Source organism: Abramis brama (genome assembly GCF_963993115.1).
Source record: "Abramis brama genome assembly, chromosome: 5".
Classification (NCBI taxonomy): Eukaryota; Metazoa; Chordata; class Actinopteri; order Cypriniformes; family Leuciscidae; genus Abramis; species Abramis brama.
The window spans coordinates 7,584,153-7,607,431 of NC_139967.1; the positions used below are offsets into that span (position 1 = coordinate 7,584,153).

The 23,279-nt window shown below is 36.2% G+C and overlaps 1 protein-coding gene across 1 annotated transcript; it reads right to left on the minus strand.

The window, feature by feature from the left end:
* Positions 1-363: 363 nt before the first annotated feature.
* On the minus strand, positions 364-20,805 carry castor1 (cytosolic arginine sensor for mTORC1 subunit 1). Its single transcript, XM_084115455.1, has 9 exons — positions 20,514-20,805; positions 13,626-13,696; positions 10,871-11,064; positions 8,997-9,132; positions 7,765-7,888; positions 6,624-6,734; positions 6,450-6,532; positions 5,255-5,349; positions 364-1,915 (listed from the first exon to the last, which is right to left on the minus strand). Exons 1-9 carry the CDS (start codon positions 20,624-20,626, stop codon positions 1,847-1,849), a joined length of 996 nt encoding a protein of 331 aa, XP_083971581.1. The 5' UTR covers positions 20,627-20,805; the 3' UTR covers positions 364-1,846.
* Between the last annotated feature and the right edge of the window lie 2,474 nt (positions 20,806-23,279).

Sequence of the window (23,279 nt, forward strand, 5' to 3'; positions counted from 1 at the left end):
GCAGTTTCCGCCAGTAGTGGGCACTCGTGCAACGTAAGCAATGACGTACATCCGAGTGAACGAGACGGAGGGAAGTTAGCGAGTGAAGGGCATGACAATTTTGGACTGGAACGCAGCCCTGTGCAGTGCTGCATGAAGTCAAACAAGCCTCTGATGACTAAACAAGACACACCTGTGAACAATCAAGACAATGAACCAATGACAACATAACACATGAGACTTGGGAAGCACATGACATGATCACATGACAAAAGGGAGCATGCACAAACAGTGCATGCATATTAAAGTGATCACATAAGGTTATTCCCAGTGTTGTGACTGTATGCATGACCCTTTAAACACAATTTTAACAAATGCCAAAAATATTTTTATAATTGTTTATTGATCAAGCAGCAGTTACAAATGTGTTATGTAATTCCTTTGACACTGTATAAAATGTACCAAAAATGAAATTAGTTAAATGCACCAAGTCTACAAAAAGCAAGGAAGAATAACAAATGCTCAGAATCTTTACTGACCTTTACAAAGTTTTTACACACCAGTAACCTTGGTCTTTGCCAATATTGTAGAAATTAGATAAAAATGAACATATGAAAATAGCTCCTTTATGGCATTGTAGTAACAAATTTTTCTTAATATACAATTTTCTTTAAACCGTGATCTCAAAAAGCACTTTGACAATTATTCTAATGCTGCTTTAGTGCCCTGAAAACACAAAAAAAGTAACCCTAGTTATTAATCTAATATTCTATACATTGATGCTAGTGTTTGTTTCAGCAGCTCTTCCAAAACATTAGCTTATTTGTAACAAAGATATATTTCTCTCTAGAAAGAGCTTCATTCATTTACCAGATCTGATTCCTGGATTTATTAGTGATTGTGCCAACAAAATATAAATCAATTAGTGCATTTCTCATTGCATGAACCCCTGCATTTGAGATTCTCCATTAGCTCATTATAAAGATAGCTGGAAAAAAGTTTTCAATGTAATTTTAAAAGCTATTTTTGGGCCCCAATCAAAAGGTTAAATGAACTATCGCTACAGTACAATTTGTGTATATATCTGTGCTTGGTTCACTAGTAGTGACCAAAATAGGTCACAAAACAGCAGCCTATTCTCACATTAAACAAACAGCAAGTGAAACTGTAAGGCCACACTAGAGCTGGGCATGTTTAGAGCTCGCAAAAGAATTAAACAAGAATTTAAACAAAAGAATCCCTCAAAGCGGTTTGACTTCAGTATTTGCGATATGCTAGAAATTCTCATTCAAAAGTGATCAGTATAATCACCATCAGTAACTGCTTTTCTAAGAGCAATGTTTAAATGACACCATAAGTTGCTACACCGATTAAAATTCCTTTTGCTTGACCTCAAAGCAGGGTTACGTTAAAAAAGAAGAAGAAAAAAAAAGATTCTGACAACACTGGAAGACTTGTGCAATACTCAAAGTATTTTTTTGCGGAACATAATGGCAGCAGGTAAACCAAACAAGGATTTCTGGTTATGCATTATAATTACCCCTGAAATGAAGAAATAAACATCCGAAATCAATAGCGTCCTCTAATCTTACAATTCCATTGAGAAAAAAGTGCTTCAAACAGTCTAGCATTAAAATGCTGCATCAATGTCCTTTCAAATCAGTCATGTAAATACTTTGATTCTCAGTAATTGGATTTAATCAGCACTGCTGTTTCTGCAAAAGCAAACGTTAAACCCAAGATCTCAAATGCTGTGACTGAAGCACCTCTGGTTATAAGACGGTCATGTGGAATAATACTGTGTTAGTGGCTCAAACAAGATCCACCGTGAAGGTCTTTTTCTACCGTCTTCAAGCTGAAGATGCATTCAACTGGACATGTCTTTCCTCTGAGCTCGAAGCATCTCGGTCACGCTCACAATATCTTCTTCGGGCACCTGAGACAAAAAAAGGTTTCGATTTAGATGACACAAAAACACAGGGATGAACACACCCCATCCAAATATGCAATATTTGTAGGGATGGCACATTGTGTAATTCCAGAAAGCAGGTTATGTGACAAGCGGATAACCTCAACTTTCGGTGAAAAACGGAGGGTATATAAGCCATTGCCGTTTAAAAGTTTGGGATCTGTGAGATTTTTAATGTTTTTAAAAGAAGTCTCTTATGCTCACCAAATTTATTTGATTAAAAATAAAAACCCAATAATATTGTTAAATATTATGACAATCTAAAATAACTGTTTTCTATTTGAATATATTTTAAAATGTAATTTATTCCTGTAATGCAAAGCTGAATTTTCAGCATCATTACTCCAGTCTTCAGTGTCACATGATCATTCAGAAATCATTCAAATATGATGATTTGCTGCTCAAGAAATGTTTATGTACACATTTTTTTTTTCAGGATTCTTTGATAAAAATGTTACCGATCCCAAACTTTTGAACGGTGTATGTATGTGTGTGTGTGTGTGTGTGTATGTATATTATATATATATATATATATATATATATACAGTGAGGAAAATAAGTATTTGAACACCCTGCTATTTTGCAAGTTCTCCCACTGAGAAATCATGGAGGGGTCTGAAATTGTCATCGTAGGTGCATGTCCACTGTGAGAGACATAATCTAAATAAAAAAATCCAGAAATCACAATGTATGATTTTTTAACTATTTATTTGTATGATACAGCTGCAAATAAGTATTTGAACACCTGAGAAAATCAATGTTAATATTTGGTACAGTAGCCTTTGTTTGCAATTACAGAGGTCAAACGTTTCCTGTAGTTTTTCACCAGGTTTGCACACACTGCAGGAGGGATTTTGGCCCACTCCTCCACACAGATCTTCTCTAGATCAGTCAGGTTTCTGGGCTGTCGCTGAGAAACACGGAGTTTGAGCTCCCTCCAAAGATTCTCTATTGGGTTTAGGTCTGGAGACTGGCTAGGCCACGCCAGAACCTTGATATGCTTCTTACAGAGCCACTCCTTGGTTATCCTGGCTGTGTGCTTCGGGTCATTGTCATGTTGGAAGACCCAGCCTCGACCCATCTTCAATGCTCTAACTGAGGGAAGGAGGTTGTTCCCCAAAATCTCGCAATACATGGCCCCGGTCATCCTCTCCTTAATACAGTGCAGTCGCCCTGTCCCATGTGCAGAAAAACACCCCCAAAGCATGATGCTACCACCCCCATGCTTCACAGTAGGGATGGTGTTCTTGGGATGGTACTCATCATTCTTCTTCCTCCAAACACGTTTAGTGGAATTATGACCAAAAAGTTCTATTTTGGTCTCATCTGACCACATGACTTTCTCCCATGACTCCTCTGGATCATCCAAATGGTCATTGGCAAACTTAAGACGGGCCTTGACATGTGCTGGTTTAAGCAGGGGAACCTTCCGTGCCATGCATGATTTCAAACCATGACGTCTTAGTGTATTACCAACAGTAACCTTGGAAACGGTGGTCCCAGCTCTTTTCAGGTCATTGACCAGCTCCTCCCGTGTAGTTCTGGGCTGATTTCTCACCTTTCTTAGGATCATTGAGACCCCACGAGGTGAGATCTTGCATGGAGCCCCAGTCCGAGGGAGATTGACAGTCATGTTTAGCTTCTTCCATTTTCTAATGATTGCTCCAACAGTGGACTTTTTTTCACCAAGCTGCTTGGCAATTTCCCCGTAGCCCTTTCCAGCCTTGTGGAGGTGTACAATTTTGTCTCTAGTGTCTTTGGACAGCTCTTTGGTCTTGGCCATGTTAGTAGTTGGATTCTTACTGATTGTATGGGGTGGACAGGTGTCTTTATGCAGCTAACGACCTCAAACAGGTGCATCTAATTTTGGATAATAAATGGAGTGGAGGTGGACATTTTAAAGGCAGACTAACAGGTCTTTGAGGGTCTGAATTCTAGCTGATAGACAGGTGTTCAAATACTTATTTGCAGCTGTATCATATAAATAAATAGTTAAAAAATCATATATTGTGATTTCTGTTTTTTTTTTTTTTAGATTATGTCTCTCACAGTGGACATGCACCTACGATGACAATTTCAGACCCCTCCATGATTTCCAAGTGGGAGAACTTGCAAAATAGCAGGGTGTTCAAATACTTATTTTCCTCACTGTATATATATATATATATATATATATATATATATATATATATATATATATATATATATATATATATATATATATATATATATAATCTTTTTTTTACAATATTTTATAATCTTTTATTTATTATGAGAAGAAAGAGATAGAGAAGTTTTAATTAAGAAATTAAGAAATTGTCTTACTGAGACAATGGTCAATTATACAAAAATGTTGTGATTGACCAATCAGAATCAAGTATTCCAGAGAGTCATGTAATAGACATGTAGAGTCATGTAATTCACACATCTGGTGTTCTCAGAAGCAGAAGTTGTCATACAGTAGTTGGGTAAACTTCTATAGCGGTGAATGGGAGACAACAGAAAACAAACATATTTTGTATTTGCATTAGCAAAAGAAAAAAAAAATCTGTGATACCATTTCCACGACTTTCCAGAAGAGGAAAAAAAAAAAAAGAATGGAGAGAGAGTCATGTCAAATTTTCCGTCACTCCCTCAGCCATTGTAATAGAAACACCCTAAAAATGTTGACAATTTTTTTTTTTACATTTACAGCCAAGGTAATATAACACGAAGTATAGCGTTATAAATGTGGACACAATTTTTTTTATTTTTTAAATATTAAAAACTTTGCTAGATTTGTAATGTTGATAATCACAGTCTGTGAAAAGGGTCCATGCAATACATTTTAATATCAGATGATATAGCTGATGATGAGTAAGAATGACCTGTGACCAATAGGGAACCAGACACAGTTTCTGCTGAAATTCTTATGGCATTCTTATGAAAATGATTTAACACGTGACATAATGGAAATAAACAGAGGCGGTGTTGCAGAAATCGTCTAGTCAGAGCAGATTCTGAAATTCTTCTGTTTGCTGATTATTAGGCAACCACTTGTCCTCCCGTTGGTCAATGTCACGTAAATATCAAAAATTATTAAAATATACTAAATATAAATGCACTAAACTATGCATTCTAGACCTCCACAGACTGTAATGTCAGTAATCACAAAATAAACACAAATTAATAATGCACTTATTTTGTATTATATTGAACATTGGGCACCCTGATCTCTAGATGTGTAGAAAACCCACATCGGTTGACTATTACATAGAGCTCAAACATTATGTGTAACAAAAAAGAGAGAGAAAATATAAAACTTACCAGAGCATGATCAAAGCTGAAGGTGCTGATGTAATACGCTGATATATCACTGTCTGCAAGAGGCTGAGAGATCTGAGCAACTATCCCACATTCATCTGCAAAAGGAGACAGAGAGTGAGATAACAGTCAATATTTGGAATAAATCAAACTTTCTGATTTTATCTATTCTTCTATCGCCCAGCTAAACAAATTTTGCTATTGTCTGGACTAGTGATTGGATCAGAAGGAAAACCATTACATTTATATACATAGGCATCCTAACTAAAAACTTTTTATATTCATTGTAAAATAATCCTGGAACATATGCATCACAGTTTCCACACAAATATTAAGTGACTGATTTACAGTTTCCACACAAATATTAAGTGACTGATTTTGAATGCTCGTCATAGTCAGCAATTATGTGTCATACAAAACGTTAACTACGTGTGAAATGCATGAGAGACTCACAATTTTAGACCGGAGATTCCCAAACTTTTGTTGTCAGCTTAACACCTTTGCCGTCAAATTTTGACTTAATATAATATTTCAATATTTTAATAACACATTTGCAGATTCACAATTCTCTAATGCTGGTTATAGTCACATGACATGCATGTACACAAATATTTAATGGCTTGGTTTCACAGACAGGGTTTAGATTAAGACAGAATTATTGGACTTGGCCTCGAATTGATACGGTAAAACCAACGCCATCGTAACTGTCCATATCACTGTGCAATCAAGTGCTGAGGAAGATCCAGAGCTGAAATTCATATATGGTAATGGGTGTTTGGTTTTCGAAATGCACTGTAAGCGGTAGACCAATAACACCAGACTGGGCCATCTGACCAATCAGAGCAGAGTAAGAGTGGTTTAGAGAGACCGAATCCTTTATAGAAGCGTCTGAGAAAAGAGGTGATGCTGCAATGTATGTTGTGAGGTCATTAAGAGTGTTTTTTGACCTTGGATGCATGTAAACCTATCATAAGAAACTCCAAAACAATATTAGGAACCTTTAAAAACAGCATATATAGGGACACTTTTTCAATTATTAGAATAAAAATAAAATAAAAATTATTCAAATGTGAATTTTTATATTGACACCTTACAATACTGAATTAATTTTTTTCTTTTCTTTTACTGAGCTAACTGTAATGCATTGTGGGATTGTTGATTACATGGTGTCTTTGAATGTGTCTAAAAGAAAGCTCACCGAAGCCGAGAGGCTGCCCTCCTATTCTCACCATCCTCCAGAGCTCACCAGAGGAGCTGGTGAAGAGAAGATCAGCTGGGAATCTGACACAAACACACATTGTTTATTTTTTATTAAAATGTGCAACTAAAAAAGCTTTGATATCACCCATTCATGACTCTGTGAGCGTCTTACTGTCTCTGTGCTTCTGTGTCCATCACTAAGGAGACGTATCCGTCAATCAGAGAGAAGGAGAAGAACTTGATACATTCTATGTCCTGATCAACACTGGCGCCCTCTTTAGGACTGCAGGAGAAAATACATGAAAAAAACTCAATGAAAACAGCACACACATAAAAATGCTAATTTTTGTTATTTCAATAAATGGATCACTTTGGAATGGGATTTTATATGTATATGTATATGTATATATATATATATATATATATATATATATATATATATATATATATATATATATATGATTGTTTTTGAAATGTAACTCGATTACATATTTCACATAATTCAACTTATCCCTTGACATGAAACAGGCAATAATGTTTTTTGGGAGAATTCTTTTTGGCTCACTTTTCTATGTCTTTGTGTTGCAGGTCTTATCTAAAATATAGAACCATTTTACTCAAGATACCTTCAAAGGAGCGAGCAAAGATGAGCATAACTAATGTCCCTCGCATTTCCAGATTATTATCTAAAAGGTTTTTGGTAACACTTTATTTTACAGTGTCCTTGTTACATATGTTACATGTACTTACTATAGTAATAACAGTAAATTATGCATAATTACATGCAACTAACCCTCAACCAAACCCTAATCCTACCCTAATCCTATAGTAAGTACATGTGGTTAATTAATATTACTCAGTACTTAAATATATAATTACACTGTAACAATGACACCTTAAAATAAAGTGTAACCGTTTTTTTTATTTTTCTTCACAATAAATATTTTGATATTAAATCAAAGAAAATGCCAACAAAAAAAAATAACTCTGTAGGTTAGCTGATTATCTTAAAAGTCCATAGATATCGCTGTCAGTTCATACTGCTGTTAACACTTTATTCGACAAGCATTTGTGATGAGACCAGTTTCAGGTTTGGTCATGTGACGTTCGACATATACCCCATTAGACAACTTACAGTATGTAAGTTATACAAGCAGGCAAATTGTGTGATAAACTGAAATTAGTAAAAGACGCCTCTTGGTGGCAGTAAATACCAATCAATTTGGGCCTGGTATTGTTGGTGCCAATCAGGTGGAAATGAAATACAAAATTCAAAGCAGTGAAAACAGCATCACTCACAACATGTTTCATACCTGTTCGAGTAAAACAGAACATCTATGAGGGTGGTGGCGATCGCTGGCAGAGTATCCGGATCCAAACTCATTACGCAAAACTGATTCTCAGGAATCAGCACTGGATGAACCGTTGCATGCGGAACTGAACACACACAAAATAACACTTGAAAATGTCAAAAACAATACTACCACTTGGAATACTAACACTTGTTTAAATGTACTAGGCTGATATTGATAAAGAACGAAAATAAAGAACAGATGCAGTCGGATCATTTCCATAATGACCAACACAATCTACCAAGAGCAGCGCAAATTAGCATCTGGTTTCAGACATGCTTTTTTGGGGCGGTAAATAATGGTGCAGATATCAGTAAATTGACGAGCGCAAGCCTTATTAAATCACCTTGCATGATTCATTTAAATACTTTCCTCCCATACATTTTGCGTCTGAAAGGGAAACTCCTACAAATGCATTTGCAATGCGGTCAGCCGCTAAATGAACCCTGTCCGCACCTTTTCAGTGCTAATTCTTCACTGCGTGTCTTTAGTAAATCCTGACAGTAGTTTTTTTAAAGATGTTGGTAAATCTGCCCCCCAGATCTTTTTATACCAGGGAGGAAGTTTTGAAATATTAAAGCTACAGTATGTTTCCATAGTATAATGAACTATTCTTAAAAAGATACATTTTACAATTTCACATTATTTGTCCTCTTCAAAACAAAACAAAACCAAAAAAAAGGGCAAGGACAAGATGTGTGAATACACTACAATTCAAAAGCTTGGGGCCAGTATGATTTTATTTAGTACTTTTATTCATCAAGGATGCATTAAATTGACCAAAAGGCACAGTAAAGGCATTTACGTTACAAAATATTCCTATTTTAAATAAATGCTGTACTTTTGTACTTTCTACTAGTCAAAGAATACTAGAAAAAAAAATATTACTGTCTCCATAACAAATTAGGCAGCACAAGGGTTTTCAACATTGATAATAATATGATTATAAATGAAGAAATCATCATATTAGAATGATTTCTGAAGGATCATGCGACAATACAAATTGAATACATTTAATTTTAAAATATATTCAAAGTCATTTTTAAAATTGTACTAATATTACACAATAATACAGTTTTTCTGTATTTTTGATCAAATATATGCAGCCTTGGTAAGCATAAGAGACTACTGTCATCATACCAACCCCAAACTTTGAACAAAAGTATATATGCCTTTCCTTTATGCGCTCTCACCCTCTCTTCCGTTTCGCTGAAGGCCGTTGCAGGCGTCCTGACTGTGGACAGGCACTGACTCTCCCCCCTCTTCTCTGAAAATATTAAACTCCTCCACTAGAGTCTCCACCACCACCGACAGGTCTTTCTCTCGCACCTAAAACACAAACATCCAGTTCAGTAAGTTGATCAAATACATTTTTATATAAAAATCCTAACAGCACTCCCTGAGGTGGCCATGTTTCTTTTGTACTTTTTGTAGTTTCTTTTTGTAGTTTTAGCATGTGTTAGCACTTGTTAAAAAAAGGCAAAACTTTATTTTAGAGTGTCCTTGTTAAAGATGTTACAGTACATGTAGTTACTATAATAATAACTATAAATTATGCATAACCCTAAACCAAAACCTAATCATAACACTATAATAAGTGCATGTAGTTAATTCATATTCATATATAGTATAATTCATATATACAAGGACACCTTTAAAGTTGTTGTTGTAGCACCCCCCGGTGGGTGACTATTTGGTGGGAGTCTTCTAAATGTTTTCTTTCTTTTTTTTGGAAATCAAGGTCAAGGATTCAGAAAAAAGAAAAGACAAAAAGAATTCTGATTCTAGCACATACATGTCCAGACATCATCACTTTCATTACACATCTACCAACTTATTAAAAACAAAAGGGGGTCATAAAATTGTAAAACATTTACAACAAGCAGGTGTGTTAGATGTTAGAGCATGTTTCCTTAATACTTCATTTATTAACACTGTTCTGTGTCTCTGGGTTCAGCCAAATGTCCGCCAGCTCCACTTCTGTGTTTGTTGCTTTCTTTGCTTAGTAAATCACATTCACAGCACAAAACTATTTTTCCCCAACAACAAATAAGCAATAAATAAATAAATAAAGTTCACATTTACATTTAAGTTGGAAAGTTTATGGAAGCTCCAACTTCTCCTACTTGAGGGTTGTGACATGTAAAGAATATGTCATATGACATGACAAGAATAAATATGAAGGATAGTCACTGACACAAAACTTCCAGCCTAAACTCATCCAATTATTTCTAGGAAAGTTGCTGATAGGCTTGAATAAGAAATGTGTGTGTTATACGCAAATTTAACTTGTGCACAAAATTGGAATATTGCATAAAACATTTGCGAATAAAGTTCCCATCCCATGTGTTCAAGAGAACAAAACGGTAACTTCCTGTGGCTATTTTATCCTACGTCATAAATGACTTGCATCTCAGAACGCGCAGACGCGCTAAAAAACGCAGAAAATCAAACCTGATCCGATTTTTTTTATGACGGACGAAAGTTTCGGAGGCAGTGTGTAAGCGTGATTGACATAAGGTGAGGTCGTATTTATTTTTTAACGTGCGAAAATTTCGGACTCCGTGTGCAAGGCCTTTACTCTTATCTGTATGACTAAAAATAACGGAGTATTTCAAGTTGTTTCCGCTGTTATAATGAGTGCCAATTTGTGTCGTGGAAGTTCAGTGAAGAAATATGCGAGTCCTAGAAATGGAAACCTCAGTGACTTCTGTGTACCATTACACCCTTGGAATTCAATCATGTGAAACACTTCGGGGAGGGAACTAAACCAAATCAAACTAAATTTTCAGATGCTGTGCAATGAAACTGATCCACTGGTAAGTCCAGTTATCCAATCACATCCACTCTTGAGGAAAAGTCACATGAGTGTTGTGTTGCGCATTCCGTGATTTATTAGGTAAATGTGTTTCCATCGTAGTTTAGGAGCATGTCTTATCTGATAAATATTTAGAATTTATGCGCACCTTGGCGTTTCCAAAATAATTGGCGATAATCCAAAATTTGCAGAAAAATAGGTGGATGGAAACATAGCCAATGATCTCAAAGACACAACACACTCGCTTACCAGAATAAAGTCGGTCTGATATGTAGAGAGCATGAACACGGACACATGCTGCTCAGCCAATGGAGCGATAACGGACTTGGCGATCTTGGTGACACCCACGGCCTGTGAGCTGCTGGAGGCGTTGCCATTGGAGACGACATTGAGCGGGAGCCAAGTAGAGCCCTCCACCTGTAAGTGCTCGGACAGCTGTAGCTCTGGAAGAACAGGATGATGGATCAGTCCGTATCTATCAAATATACCAGGTTTACATTCATTTCCTTAACAATCCAAACACATTTTACAACATTTGTAGAGAAAACACCATCTTTTTAGTGGAGAACTTCATTGAGAAACTCATTCTGCACCGAATCATAGGGTGATTTTTACTTGGTGGATGATAATGCCTTGCATTGAAAGAAGGATTGAGCGATACATTACAGTTTAAAAGTTTGTGGTCAGTAAGATTTTTTTGTTGTTGGAAAGAATTTAATACTTTTATTCAGAAAGGATGCATTAAACTGATCAAAAGTGAGAGTAAAAACATTTAAAACATAACAAATCATTACTATTTAAAGGTAGGGTATGGGATTTGCAAAACGGCCGGCAGATTTTGAAAATACACAACTCAAATGGTCCTACCTTCTTTCCTCCAACGCTGGCCCTGACTCCACCCATTACTCTCTCTCTCTGTCTCTCGCGGTCACGCACGCGAGGGGGGAGGGGGGATGGTACGACCGTTTGATTGACGAACTTACTGTCCAATGATTCTAGGTGGTCTTGGAAATGATTGGCTGGAGTTTTTCGAGTCCTGCCCGTTCCACAGATGATTAAATTGCTTAATTTTCATTTCAGTGCTTCTCACTCAGTGGGTTAGGAATAGGATTTCAAGTGATTTTGAAAAAATGGACAAAAAAGAGAATCACATACCCCACCTTTAAAATAAATGCTCTAATAATAATATATACATAGCAGTAGCAAATCAGCATATTAGAATGATTTCTGCAGGATCATGTGACACTGAAGACTGGAGTAATGATGCTGAAAATTCACAGGAATAAATATATTTCACAATAATATGATGCTTTTTTGATCAAACAAATGCAGTCTTGATGAACAAAAGACTTTTCCAAAAAAAAAAAAACCTTACTGACCCCAAACTTGTGAACAGTAGTGCATCTTGGGATCTTTTTGGACCTTTACCAATAAGCAAACAAACTCTAGCATCATGACAGAGTTTTGCACAAGCAAACAGCACTCACATTTTCTTCAGATAAATGTAAAAATATAGTTGCATTACCCTATGCAATGAAACTAGTCTACATAATTACAGTATGACAGACTGAACCACAGAGCACAATAGGAAGTTATTTCTCAAATACTGAATGTGTTAACACTTTAACCAATCCAGAGTCTATAATTATTCACACAATTACAGCAGGAAGTTGCAAATGTCTTTGTGGGCAGGCATGCACTTTTGACAGTTTAAGAGATCAGAAATGAACAGGGTGATTCTGTAACCCATTAACACCTTGCACAGGATTATACGTTTTAGACATGCAGACGTCTCAAAATGAAAGAAAACATCTCGCTCTCGTATCAGAACACCTGCAAACAAACACTGCCTCCGAAACTTTGTTCCTATATAGTCGTTTTTGCCTTCCTGTAGATTATGAGAAGAGGAAAAGGTTTTTGCTGTAGAGTCGCAGGGGTTTGTCAGCACAGAGGAAACAGCTGTTTGGATCAGAGGCAAAGGACAGGGTTACAGAGGGGCTCGATAATAACAGCCAAGAACTCGGTGTACTGGTCACCTGTTCACTGACCAATGCTCCAGAGTCAATAGAGATCATTTGAGGCATTGAGAATCCTTTCAGGGATCAACAACAACCAGGATATTTTTCTGCTGGTCCAATTGGGTCAGTAGTTCAGATTTGCATTTGCCCTGCTAATAATGATTAATAGATAGATAGATAGATATAATATCATTTTGATCAAAGAAATGTAGCCTTGGTGAGCATGAGAGTTCTTTCAATATATTTATAATTTATAAATATAGATTTAGCAACATATTTTATACATAGTAGAAAGTAATGATAATTATCAATATTTCATGTTTTCTATTAATATTTCATGAAATGAATGATTAGTGTGTGCTGCTAATAGAGCAGATTTTGATCTTACTTAATCAAGAACTGATATTGTTTTGTTCTTTTGAATAATACTTCAAATACAAACAGCATCATTTTGAATAATGAACCTTTTTATCTGCCAAGTAAATCATGGAAAGCATTATTCTGTCCATCTTGTTCAAGCATGTCACATTTCCATCACATTCTTCACGTCAATGCAAGTAATGAATCAAATAAAGACTGATTTTAACTTGAATTTAGTCAAAAAATAGATTAAGTATTTAAATACTGAATATGCTAGCTGAATATTTTTGCCGCTGTATTTATCCAACCATGCTGTTCACACTGCATTTATGCAAATAATAAGAATGTTAACCCACGGTTTAGAAATGTACAGAGTGAAATGTCAGATTATGAATCCCCAGGATCAAATGTTGACAACATATAATCACCACAAACACAGAATTAACAAAGAAATGATATAATTCTCAGTACATTCCATGGCAATGAGTGTCATCATCAACTGAACACAAGAGAATTAGGAGAGCAGTTTGTGTGTGTGTGTGTGTGTGTGTGTGTGTGTGTGTGTGTGTGTGTGTGTGTGTGTGTGTGTGTGTGTGTGTGTGTGTGTGTGTGTGTGTGTGTGTTACCTTTAAATCCCTCCTCATCAAGGACAACGGTGTAATTTTCCGGAGTTTCTGTGAGGCTGAAAAATTTGCATCTGTGAGAGAAAGAGAAAAGCCACAGGAGAGAGGGAAAACAAATAAAGGGAGAGAGAAAGAAAAACAAAAAACAGACAGATCAGACATTGCATAAACAGACAAAAACAATGGCAGACTGTTGTAAAGAGTGTTCCAGCAGGGAGGCGTGGGATGGAGAGAGAAACCACATCAGAACCCGTCGCAGAAAAAGTTAAAGCTGTTTTTTCTCTCACTTAAAGTTAGAGCAAACATCTGAAATTCATTCATCCGATTCTGCACTTCGGCTGATGCTGAACTGGTTTGTTGCGATTGATAAATTTGAGGTGAAGAGTTCTGCAAGATTGTGTTCGTGTGAATTGCTTTCTTCACGATGGGGTTTGACCCAAATATTTTAGGGGCCGGTCCAGGAACCCAGAACAACGTGCTCCACTTCATTCAGTCGTCTATTGTCTAAGAGCCACAGAGCTGAGAAGCAGCTGGGAATCATGAAAAAAAAAAAAAACTCTTGAGCTGTTGAATTGTGCAAATGAAATCTAGACTGTGTCATGAATTTTAACTGAAAACAGAGATAAAATGCAGTAATATTGATTAGTTATGTACAGCAGTCATGTACTCTAATGACGTTAATTTATTAAGTTTAATTTCAGAAGTTTGGGGTCTGTAAGATTTTTTACTTTTTTGCTCACTGTGGCTGCATTTATTTGATAAAAAATACACACACACACACAAAAAAACTGTAATATTGTGAAATATTATTACAATTGAAAATAACTTTTCTATTTTAATACATTTCAAAGTTGAGAAGTCTTCAGTGTCACACGATCCTTCAGAAATCATTCTAAAATTCTGATTTGCTGCTCAAAAACATCTTATTATCAATGTTGAAAACAGCCGTGCTGCTTAATATTCTTTTGGAAATCATGATAAAAACAAATTTCAGGATTCTTGATGAATAGAAAGCTCAACATATTTTTTTTTTTTTAAATATTAATCTTTTGAAACATTATAAATGTCTTCACTGTCATTTTTAATCTATTTAATTCACCCTTGGTTTCTTCACAAAAATAAATTAATTAATTGCTGACCACAAACTTTTAAAAGGTGATACCTTTATACATTTACACTCAACAAAGGTAAACAAAAAGATTGAATAGTTAGGCTAATGAATAATATTATAATTTTTTCTCCATTTTTTTTATCATACTACTTTTGTGACCTCACAACACCCTTAAAGTTCACTCAAAAATAAATTCTAGCATATTTTACTAACCTTCAAACCTATATGACTTTTCCCTGTGCAATGACAATGAATAATGACTTAAAGTGCTTGCAAACATTAGTTTTGTGTAGCAATTTTATTTATTTTTGCAATAGAAACCACTAAGAATCTTTGCTTTGACGTCAGTTCAGTCCGCTAACATGGTGCACTGCACTGTTTAACTTTCACATTAACTACTGCAGTTAAAGAAGACTGAAACACTATCAGATTCAGACCACCAGTGCACCAGCCCATGTTTGAATGAAGAGCTGCTATACACGACCCACAGGCCCAGTGCAGCTGATTCCTGTGCTGTCTGCAACTCAGCAGAATACAATCCGGACCCCAATGACTAAGCACATCAATCCAGGGGCCAAACAGAAGGAAAATAATACATCCCCACCCTCAGGGCTAACTCAGCACAGCAGCATTGTGTCAGCTAGTCTCACACTTCCTAACAACATTTAGAGCTCCCAGGGTTCAACTTCCTGTACGAGTTCCATAACCTTCTGGAAAAAAGAGAAAACATAGGAGTGGTATTAAACCAACATCCTCCAGAACGGTGAGAAGAGAGAGGGAACTATGTATGTTTTCTATATTGGTGCACTCTATTCAAAGAAAATAGATGTTAAATCCTTATTTTACCCTAGTTCTCCTATGCACGTTCATGAGAAAAGTAACAATGGGTATCATTCACTAATAATTATGTGAATTATTTGTATGCGTGTAATTTTACGAATACAGTTACTTACTGCAGAGTGGGGTGTAACAGTTCAAATTACTCACAGTTTGTTATCACGGTTTTAGGGTCACGGTTTCGGTTCGGTATGTGCTATGTTATTTGACTACTGTCAAATAAAAATAAAGAAAATAAGAACAAAATCAAATTACAAGCAACAGCACAAATAAAGAAAATAGAGCAAAGATACAAATAAAATAAACCATGCTTTTCAGGTTATTTAGGTATCTAACAGTAGCTTTCGGGTACAGATATTCAATAAAGTAATCAAATGTAAAACAACACCGCACATAATCTTCACTGTATTTAATTAAAGATTAATCAATATAAAACGTACAAAAGCTATTCAGTCAAGAGTAGTGAGTGATTTTCTCATCTTTTGTTGTTTGATTAATATTAAAAACAGACCGCAGGAATATTAGGCTGCTGTCACTTTAAGAAATAATGCATGGATCCAGTACACGGATACAGATACACATACATTGTCTTTTTTTTTTTTTTTTTACAAAAATTGCGATTTAAAATTCGATTCAACAAAATTCCAGGTTTGCTGTACTTGTTTGTAGGGCTACACAATTTGGCCAAAATTTTGTGATTATATATCAATATGGCTATATCATAAGGTAACACTTTATTTTAAGGCAGTGGTTCTCAAACTTTTTTTGTCACGCCACCCTTTAAACCTTTAAAAAAAAAAAAACCGTTAACCGCTATTCACACACTTGAATGCTGTTGCAACTGCTGTTTATTTTAGTTTTTTCTGCTGATCTCCTGCGCCCCCCCTGCATCCCAACACTTTGAGAACCACTGTTTTAAGGTAAAGCAGTTACACGTGACTACATGTACTTACTATAGTAATAACAGTAAATGATGCATAATTACAAGTAACTAAACCAAACCCCAACCCTAACAGTAACTCTATAGTAAGTAGATATAGTTCATTTATATTACTCAGTACTTATTTGAGTAAGTACAATGAAACTACGTCACCTTAAAATAGTGCAACCATCATTATAATAATAAATATAGCTGCAAGCAGCAATGAAGGGGCCAAGCACAAAGAAAGCATGATAAGTAATGACTGCATGGCTGGGAGCATCAGACAGAAATTACAATTACTATTGTAATATTTCACTGTAAAATAAAATTGCATATTGAAGAAAAAAATTATAATAATCATTTATTGAAGTTAAACCATCAAAGATTTATTTTGATAGAAAACCGCTGGGAGCCCCGGCCTAAAGCTTCTCTTTTGTTGAAAAATGCTCCTCATTTCTAGTTTGGAAAGATGTTGTATTCCCAAATGCATGTTAAAGCGATCCAAAATTTAGAGCTAATTATTTACCACGCCATTTACTGCATCTGCTAATTTACTACAGAGCCAAGGCGCTTTGAACCGCTGCAAACACTGGCGGATGTGTGTAAGAGCACAGAGTCGAGCTTCACTCTGCAAAATATGCATATATTTAATTAAATCAGAGCCCTTGCAATTTGATAATTGCAACAAAGCCATAACCGCAATTTCATTTTATTTCAATTAATCATGTACAGCTGTGGCCAAAAGTATTGTCAATGACCTAAATTTTATGTTTGTAGATTATTTTTCACGTTTATATGGTATACTGGAAATCAATGATTTGTATTTCATAAGTTTTAAAGGCTTTTATTGGCAAAAAAACAAACAAAAAAACATTCAATATATGCAAAAAGTTTGCAATTTGCTCTGGCATGCTGGATATCAGCTTCTGGGACAAACCCTGACTGATGGTGATGCATTCTTGCTTTATTAGTGCCTGGAGTTGATCACAATTTGTGGACTTCTGTTTGTCCCATCGCTATTTGAGGATTGACCACAAGCTCTTAATGGGATTAAGATCCTGGTAGTTGCCTGGCCATGGATCCAAAATGTCAAAGTTATGATCTCCGAGCCAATTCATAATCCCTCTTCCCTTATGACATCATGCTGGTAAATACATGGATCATCACCAAATTGCTCCTGGGTTGTTGGGAGAAGTTGTTCTGCAGGACGTTTTGATACCATTTCTAAGGGTTTTTGGGCAGAACTGTGAGAGAGCCCACTCCCTTGGATGAAAAATCAAACCCACACATGGATGGTCTCAGGATGCTTCACAGTTGGCACGACACAGGACCCATGGTAGCGTTCACCTTTTCTTCTCCAAACAATCAATTTTCCAGATGTCCCAAACAGTCAGAAGGGGGCTTCATCAGAGAAAATAACTTTGCACCAGTCTTCTGCTGTCCCATCCTTGTACCACCTGCAGAATTTCAGGCTGATGTTTGTTTCCTTTGAGAGAAGTGGCATCTTTGCAGCCCTTTTTGACATGCTTATATTAATATTGAGCAGCTCTGCACTGGTGCTGACACGATTCTGTAGCGACTCCTCAGGAGGAGACGTCCTGGCGCTTGCTAGACACTCTGGGACGTCCTGAAGCCTTCTTAACTGCAGGTGAACCTCTCCGCTTGAAGTTCTTGATGATCCGGAAAACGGGTTTCAAAGTGCTAGTTTTTGAAAATGGTCTCCGTGTAAACAACAAAAAGGCGAATCTCTGAAGACGATGACGTCGTGCACATGCGTATCACGTGTTCAGTCTATAGCGTTTCATTGCCATCTAATGGCCTGGCAGCAGAAAATGGCATTTTGAGTCGTTTTCACGGGTCCGTGTGAATGGGGATCGTTTTGACAATGGTGTCGTCTGTACACGGAAAACTCAAAGGATCAGTTTTAAGCATATCTTGTCGTGTAAACGTTCCCTAATACTTGTTCACACTTTACCATGTGCTGATGATATGATTAGTGAAATTATGTTATTATCAAAGAACTTGTGCCAGGGCTAAAAAACTGTGAAATTTGGGTTTTTGTGCTAAAGTTTTTTGGCCAATGAAGCTTTTTGCAATTATTTCAAATGCATCTGATCAAGTTGCACAATAATCTAGAAACAAATTGAATCAACACCACAACAACTGAAGCAGCAAACTTTGTGAAACACAAAGTGTATGTCACTGTCAATACTTGGCCACGGTTGTAGTCTATGACTAAAAGTTTATTTATCCATGTAATATTTCATCTTAACACGTTTAAAACGTTTGAATGCAGATTTTAGTCACTGTGCTCATAGCTGTACATGTGGAGAAAATAACATTAACAGATGAGATTTGTGTGAGCACCCATTCGGACCTTTGAAAGCAAAGTTCACCGAAAAATTTAACTTTTGTCAACACCTACCCTCATAACATGTCACATTTGATTTCAATACATATCAAGAACCAATGCTGCTTGGTGTCAGTAGCTATGTTTCCATCCATCATCTATAGTATTTTTATGTGCATTTTGGGATGATGCATTAAACAAAAATGGATGGAAACGTTAAGATACGCATAAATTCTAAAAAAATATAAAAAATTTAAAAAATCATAAAAAACGTATGCGCTCAATTGAGGAGAATACTTTTTTGTCTGATAAGACGACATGCGCATAAACTACAATTGAAACACATTTAGCCTACCAAATAACAATATGGAACAATATGAGGGTGAGTAAATGGTAAGAGAATTTTTGGGTGAACTATCCCTTTAATTTCTGCATTTTAAGATTAAAAAGGGCTGAGATTTAGGCTTAGGAAGTGACATGCTAAACTCTGGAGCATTATCTGTAGCATTCAAGGTTCTGGAAAGTTCAACATGATATGGCTGAACGAACCAGAAAAGTCATATTGAATACACAAACACAAGCTTTTTCCAAGCTCTATGGGAATCCAATCCTGAAAGTCTCCACAGACTTTAAAAAAAAAAAATTCAATTCAATGACATTAAGCAGGTACTAAAGTCACACAATGCCCAACATAATACTTAAAGGGATAACGTTAGGCCTAGTTCGCAAAAAAAAAAAACGGCACCCATTGACTATTATAGTTGGAAAAAAATTATATGAATACTATAAAAAAAAGTCAAGGCTACCGCCAACTGTCTGGTTACCAACATTCTTCAAAATATCTTCTTTTGTGCTCAGCATAAGAAAGAAACACACAGATTTAGAACAACTTGACGGTGAGTAAATGACAAAAATTTTCCTTTTTGAGTGAACTATCCCCTTTAAATCGGCGACATTCTACAATCACAGAAAGAAAAAGAAAAACAACCCTGCAAACAAGCTTCCTTTTCCATAGATGTCACTTTGGCCATGTGTGCCATTTAGTAAGATATTACCCAAACCCTAACTTTTATTCAAGTGTAAATTGAGAGTATAACTCAACACATTAATCCAGACAAAAGTAATGTTTTGATATTGCAGTACAAATTATGTTTTAACTGTGAAATGCGTATTCCACACTCTACTTAGGAAATGCATTGTATAAATGCATATGAATATACATTGAAAAAGTTTTATTTTGCCCCATGTTAATTTACTCTAACGTGAGGTTTGCATAAAAATGTAACTTTTAGATGCATGTCAAAACCTGCATGCCCAAGTATGTTATCCAGGTAGGTAGCACACTAGGTTTGAGTTACAGACATTATTTCAAGTTATTTACATAGCTGAGCACAAGAAATTGCTCACATAATGAAAACAGCTTCCTTTTAGCTAACGTTATATCAGTGTGCAACTGTAAGCTTTCAAAGGCCTCATCATGTGCATGATTTGACATCATTTGGTTATTTATCATTTATCCAAACTAACCAAAACAGGGTGAGGCTCTTAAGTTGCAGTTGAACGCACTGCAAACTATGTACTTGAATTGGTGTCTAGACTAGATATATTAATTGCATCATCAAACGCGCAATAACATGTTTGCAAACTCATACAGGCGTTGACTGTACTTACCTCGTCCTGTTTCTTAGAAATATCAGTTTGATCAGAGGATGGGTGTAATGTTCCAGACCAGATTTGCTGATACAAGTTACCCTTAACCTGTGGTCCAAGATGTGCAGGTCCATCGTTTTCTTCTAGTCCACCAGGAAGACGCTGTTGAAAATGTATTCTATACAGTGCAAGTGGACGCGTTAAATAACGCTACGCGAGATCCGCCTATGTTATGTTACAAGACCCTGCGATCAAAACGCTTCATCCTCGTGCATTGCTGGTGGCTGACTGGTGGGAGTGACACATTCGGTGTAATTCGATTCGAGAAATGATTGGAAAGTGGATCTAAAGAAATGTTGACAATGGCATTTACAGTTGACTTCCTTCAGGGGGCGTTTGGAGCCTCAGAAAGCTCATTCGAATTCACATAGCTGCACAATATGCACATATTTTTCATTATTATTTTAAAGGCTTGTCACCTGACACATGAATAGATATCTACCCTAGCAAGCTGTTAAAAATGTTTTTATTTTTTGTATCCATATGAAGTCATCACAAGTGATCATGATTACACATGTGATTGGTCGATTCTGAGCCGCGCTGAGAAAAGAAACGGGTATCACGTGACAACGCCGTCTGTATTTCACTTCAGCAAACAATCCAGGCAGTAATTTACACCTGTAAAAATGACATGGAGAAATTGAGAAAAACGTTTATTCTAAAATAGGAAAATTATTATTTAGATCCATCAAATCCTCTTTCGCGAAGCCCCGCCCACCTTGAGACTTCGTTTCACGCTAACTGTCTTTCTACCAGTTCATTTTCTTCTACTTGTATGGTTCGGCAGTTGTGTCACACGCCCCCTTGTTCTTAAAGGGACAGCAGCATTTAAGACGGGCCAATTTCACAAAAATAGCTGCTCATGAGGGGCATTAATATGGAGCTTAAAATATGACAATATGATTTGAATTTGAATTGTGTAAATTTGAATTATTTACAAGTGAAATCTAAGAAAATTGAATTTTAGGTGGTAGTTTAAATAGTTCTGAATTTGATTTTTTTTTAAACGAATATTGAACATTTGAAATTTAACAAATTGAAATGTTTTTATGGCTGAATTTTATAGACATGTATTTTCAAACAGCTAGTTTTTTTGTTCTGAATTCGTATACTGCAAATATTCAGTTTAAAAAAATACAGATTCAAGTTTTCAAGATGAAGAAATTCGGAACTTCAAATTCAGTTTTCTAAAATTCAATCTCAAAAATTCAAGTTCAAAAATTCAGATCTTACAGAAAGTAGGTCACAGGTCATCCACAGGGAAGAGTAAAGGATCTCAGATAAGTCGAACAGAGCATTTTGGCTGCACTGCAGTAGTTTTCTGCCGCAAACGCGGTGGTGGTTCAAGAGAATCCGTGTATCTTTCGTTCAGTCGTTTTTTTATTTAATATTAAGAGTAGAAAAATGAGAAAACAGCTTGAGTATTAGATTTCTAATATTCTAGTAATAATAGTCCGCTGCTGCAGTTGCACGGAGCTTACAAAACGCGTGTATTGCAACTATAGGCTACATTTAATTTTCTCATCAAACAACTAGACTAACGAATGGCTCGGTACAACAGAAGAGCCTAGAAAGGGCTTTTTCTCTGTGTAGACCAGCAGTTGGTCTGAATTTGCTATAACCTATAGCCTATTTTCTGGACTGTATAGGCTGTCACGTTTTATCATGAAACACGCTGTGATTTATTCCAAAGTGACTCAGGCATATATAATGCATTTAACGTTAAATAATCTAAATGTTGACTTTCAAAAGTAGGCGCGCCAAGAAGGCTATTCTCTGTATTTTGGTTCATTTTTGGTGAGCGCCAGAAAGATCTAAAGAGACCGAGACGCGCTAAAGCAGCGCATCATGTTGTTTTATTTATTTTTCAGTGACATGATATTTTGTAGTCATTTTGAATGTACACAAATAAAAATATACATTTTACTGTTTCGAATGATGTCATATTATCTGTATGACTATAAATAACAGAGTATTAAGTTATTTCCCAGCAGTGGAACAAATCCAAGTGATGGCGCTCGCGCATCGCGCTCTCACACAACATAGTAGGCTATCAGTTCTGGCAATGCTTCATATCGCAGACTGTTCATTATCAAAATGAAACACAGTCAACCAAACATATAAAAAGTTATTCTGCCTAATTTAATTGGTCTGTTGTACAATATAAAGGGCAAGCTGTGCCGCACACAGTCCTACTTGTTATTCCAAACATTTCCCTTGCTGTGAAGACGCTGATTTAGCCTATACGTGTATTTTGGGACTCACAGCGTGTTTCATGATAAAACGTGACAGCCTATACAGTCCAGAAAATAGGCTATAGGTTATAGCAAATTCAGACCAACTGCTGGTCTACACAGAGAAAAAGCCCTTTCTAGGCTCTTCTGTTGTGCCGAGCCATTCGTTAGTCTAGTTGTTTGATGAGAAAATTAAATGTAGCCTATAGTTGCAATACATGCGTTTTGTAAGCTCCGTGCAACTGCAGCAGCGGTCTATTATTACTAGAATATTAGAAATCTAATACTCAAGCTGTTTTCTCATTTTTCTACTCTTAATATTAAATAAAAAAACGACTGAACGAAAGATACACGGATTCTCTTGAACCACCACCGCGTTTGCGGCAGAAAACTACTGCAGTGCAGCCAAAATGCTCTGTTCGACTTATCTGAGATCCTTTACTCTTCCCTGTGGATGACCTGTGACCTACTTTCTGTAAGATCTGAATTTTTG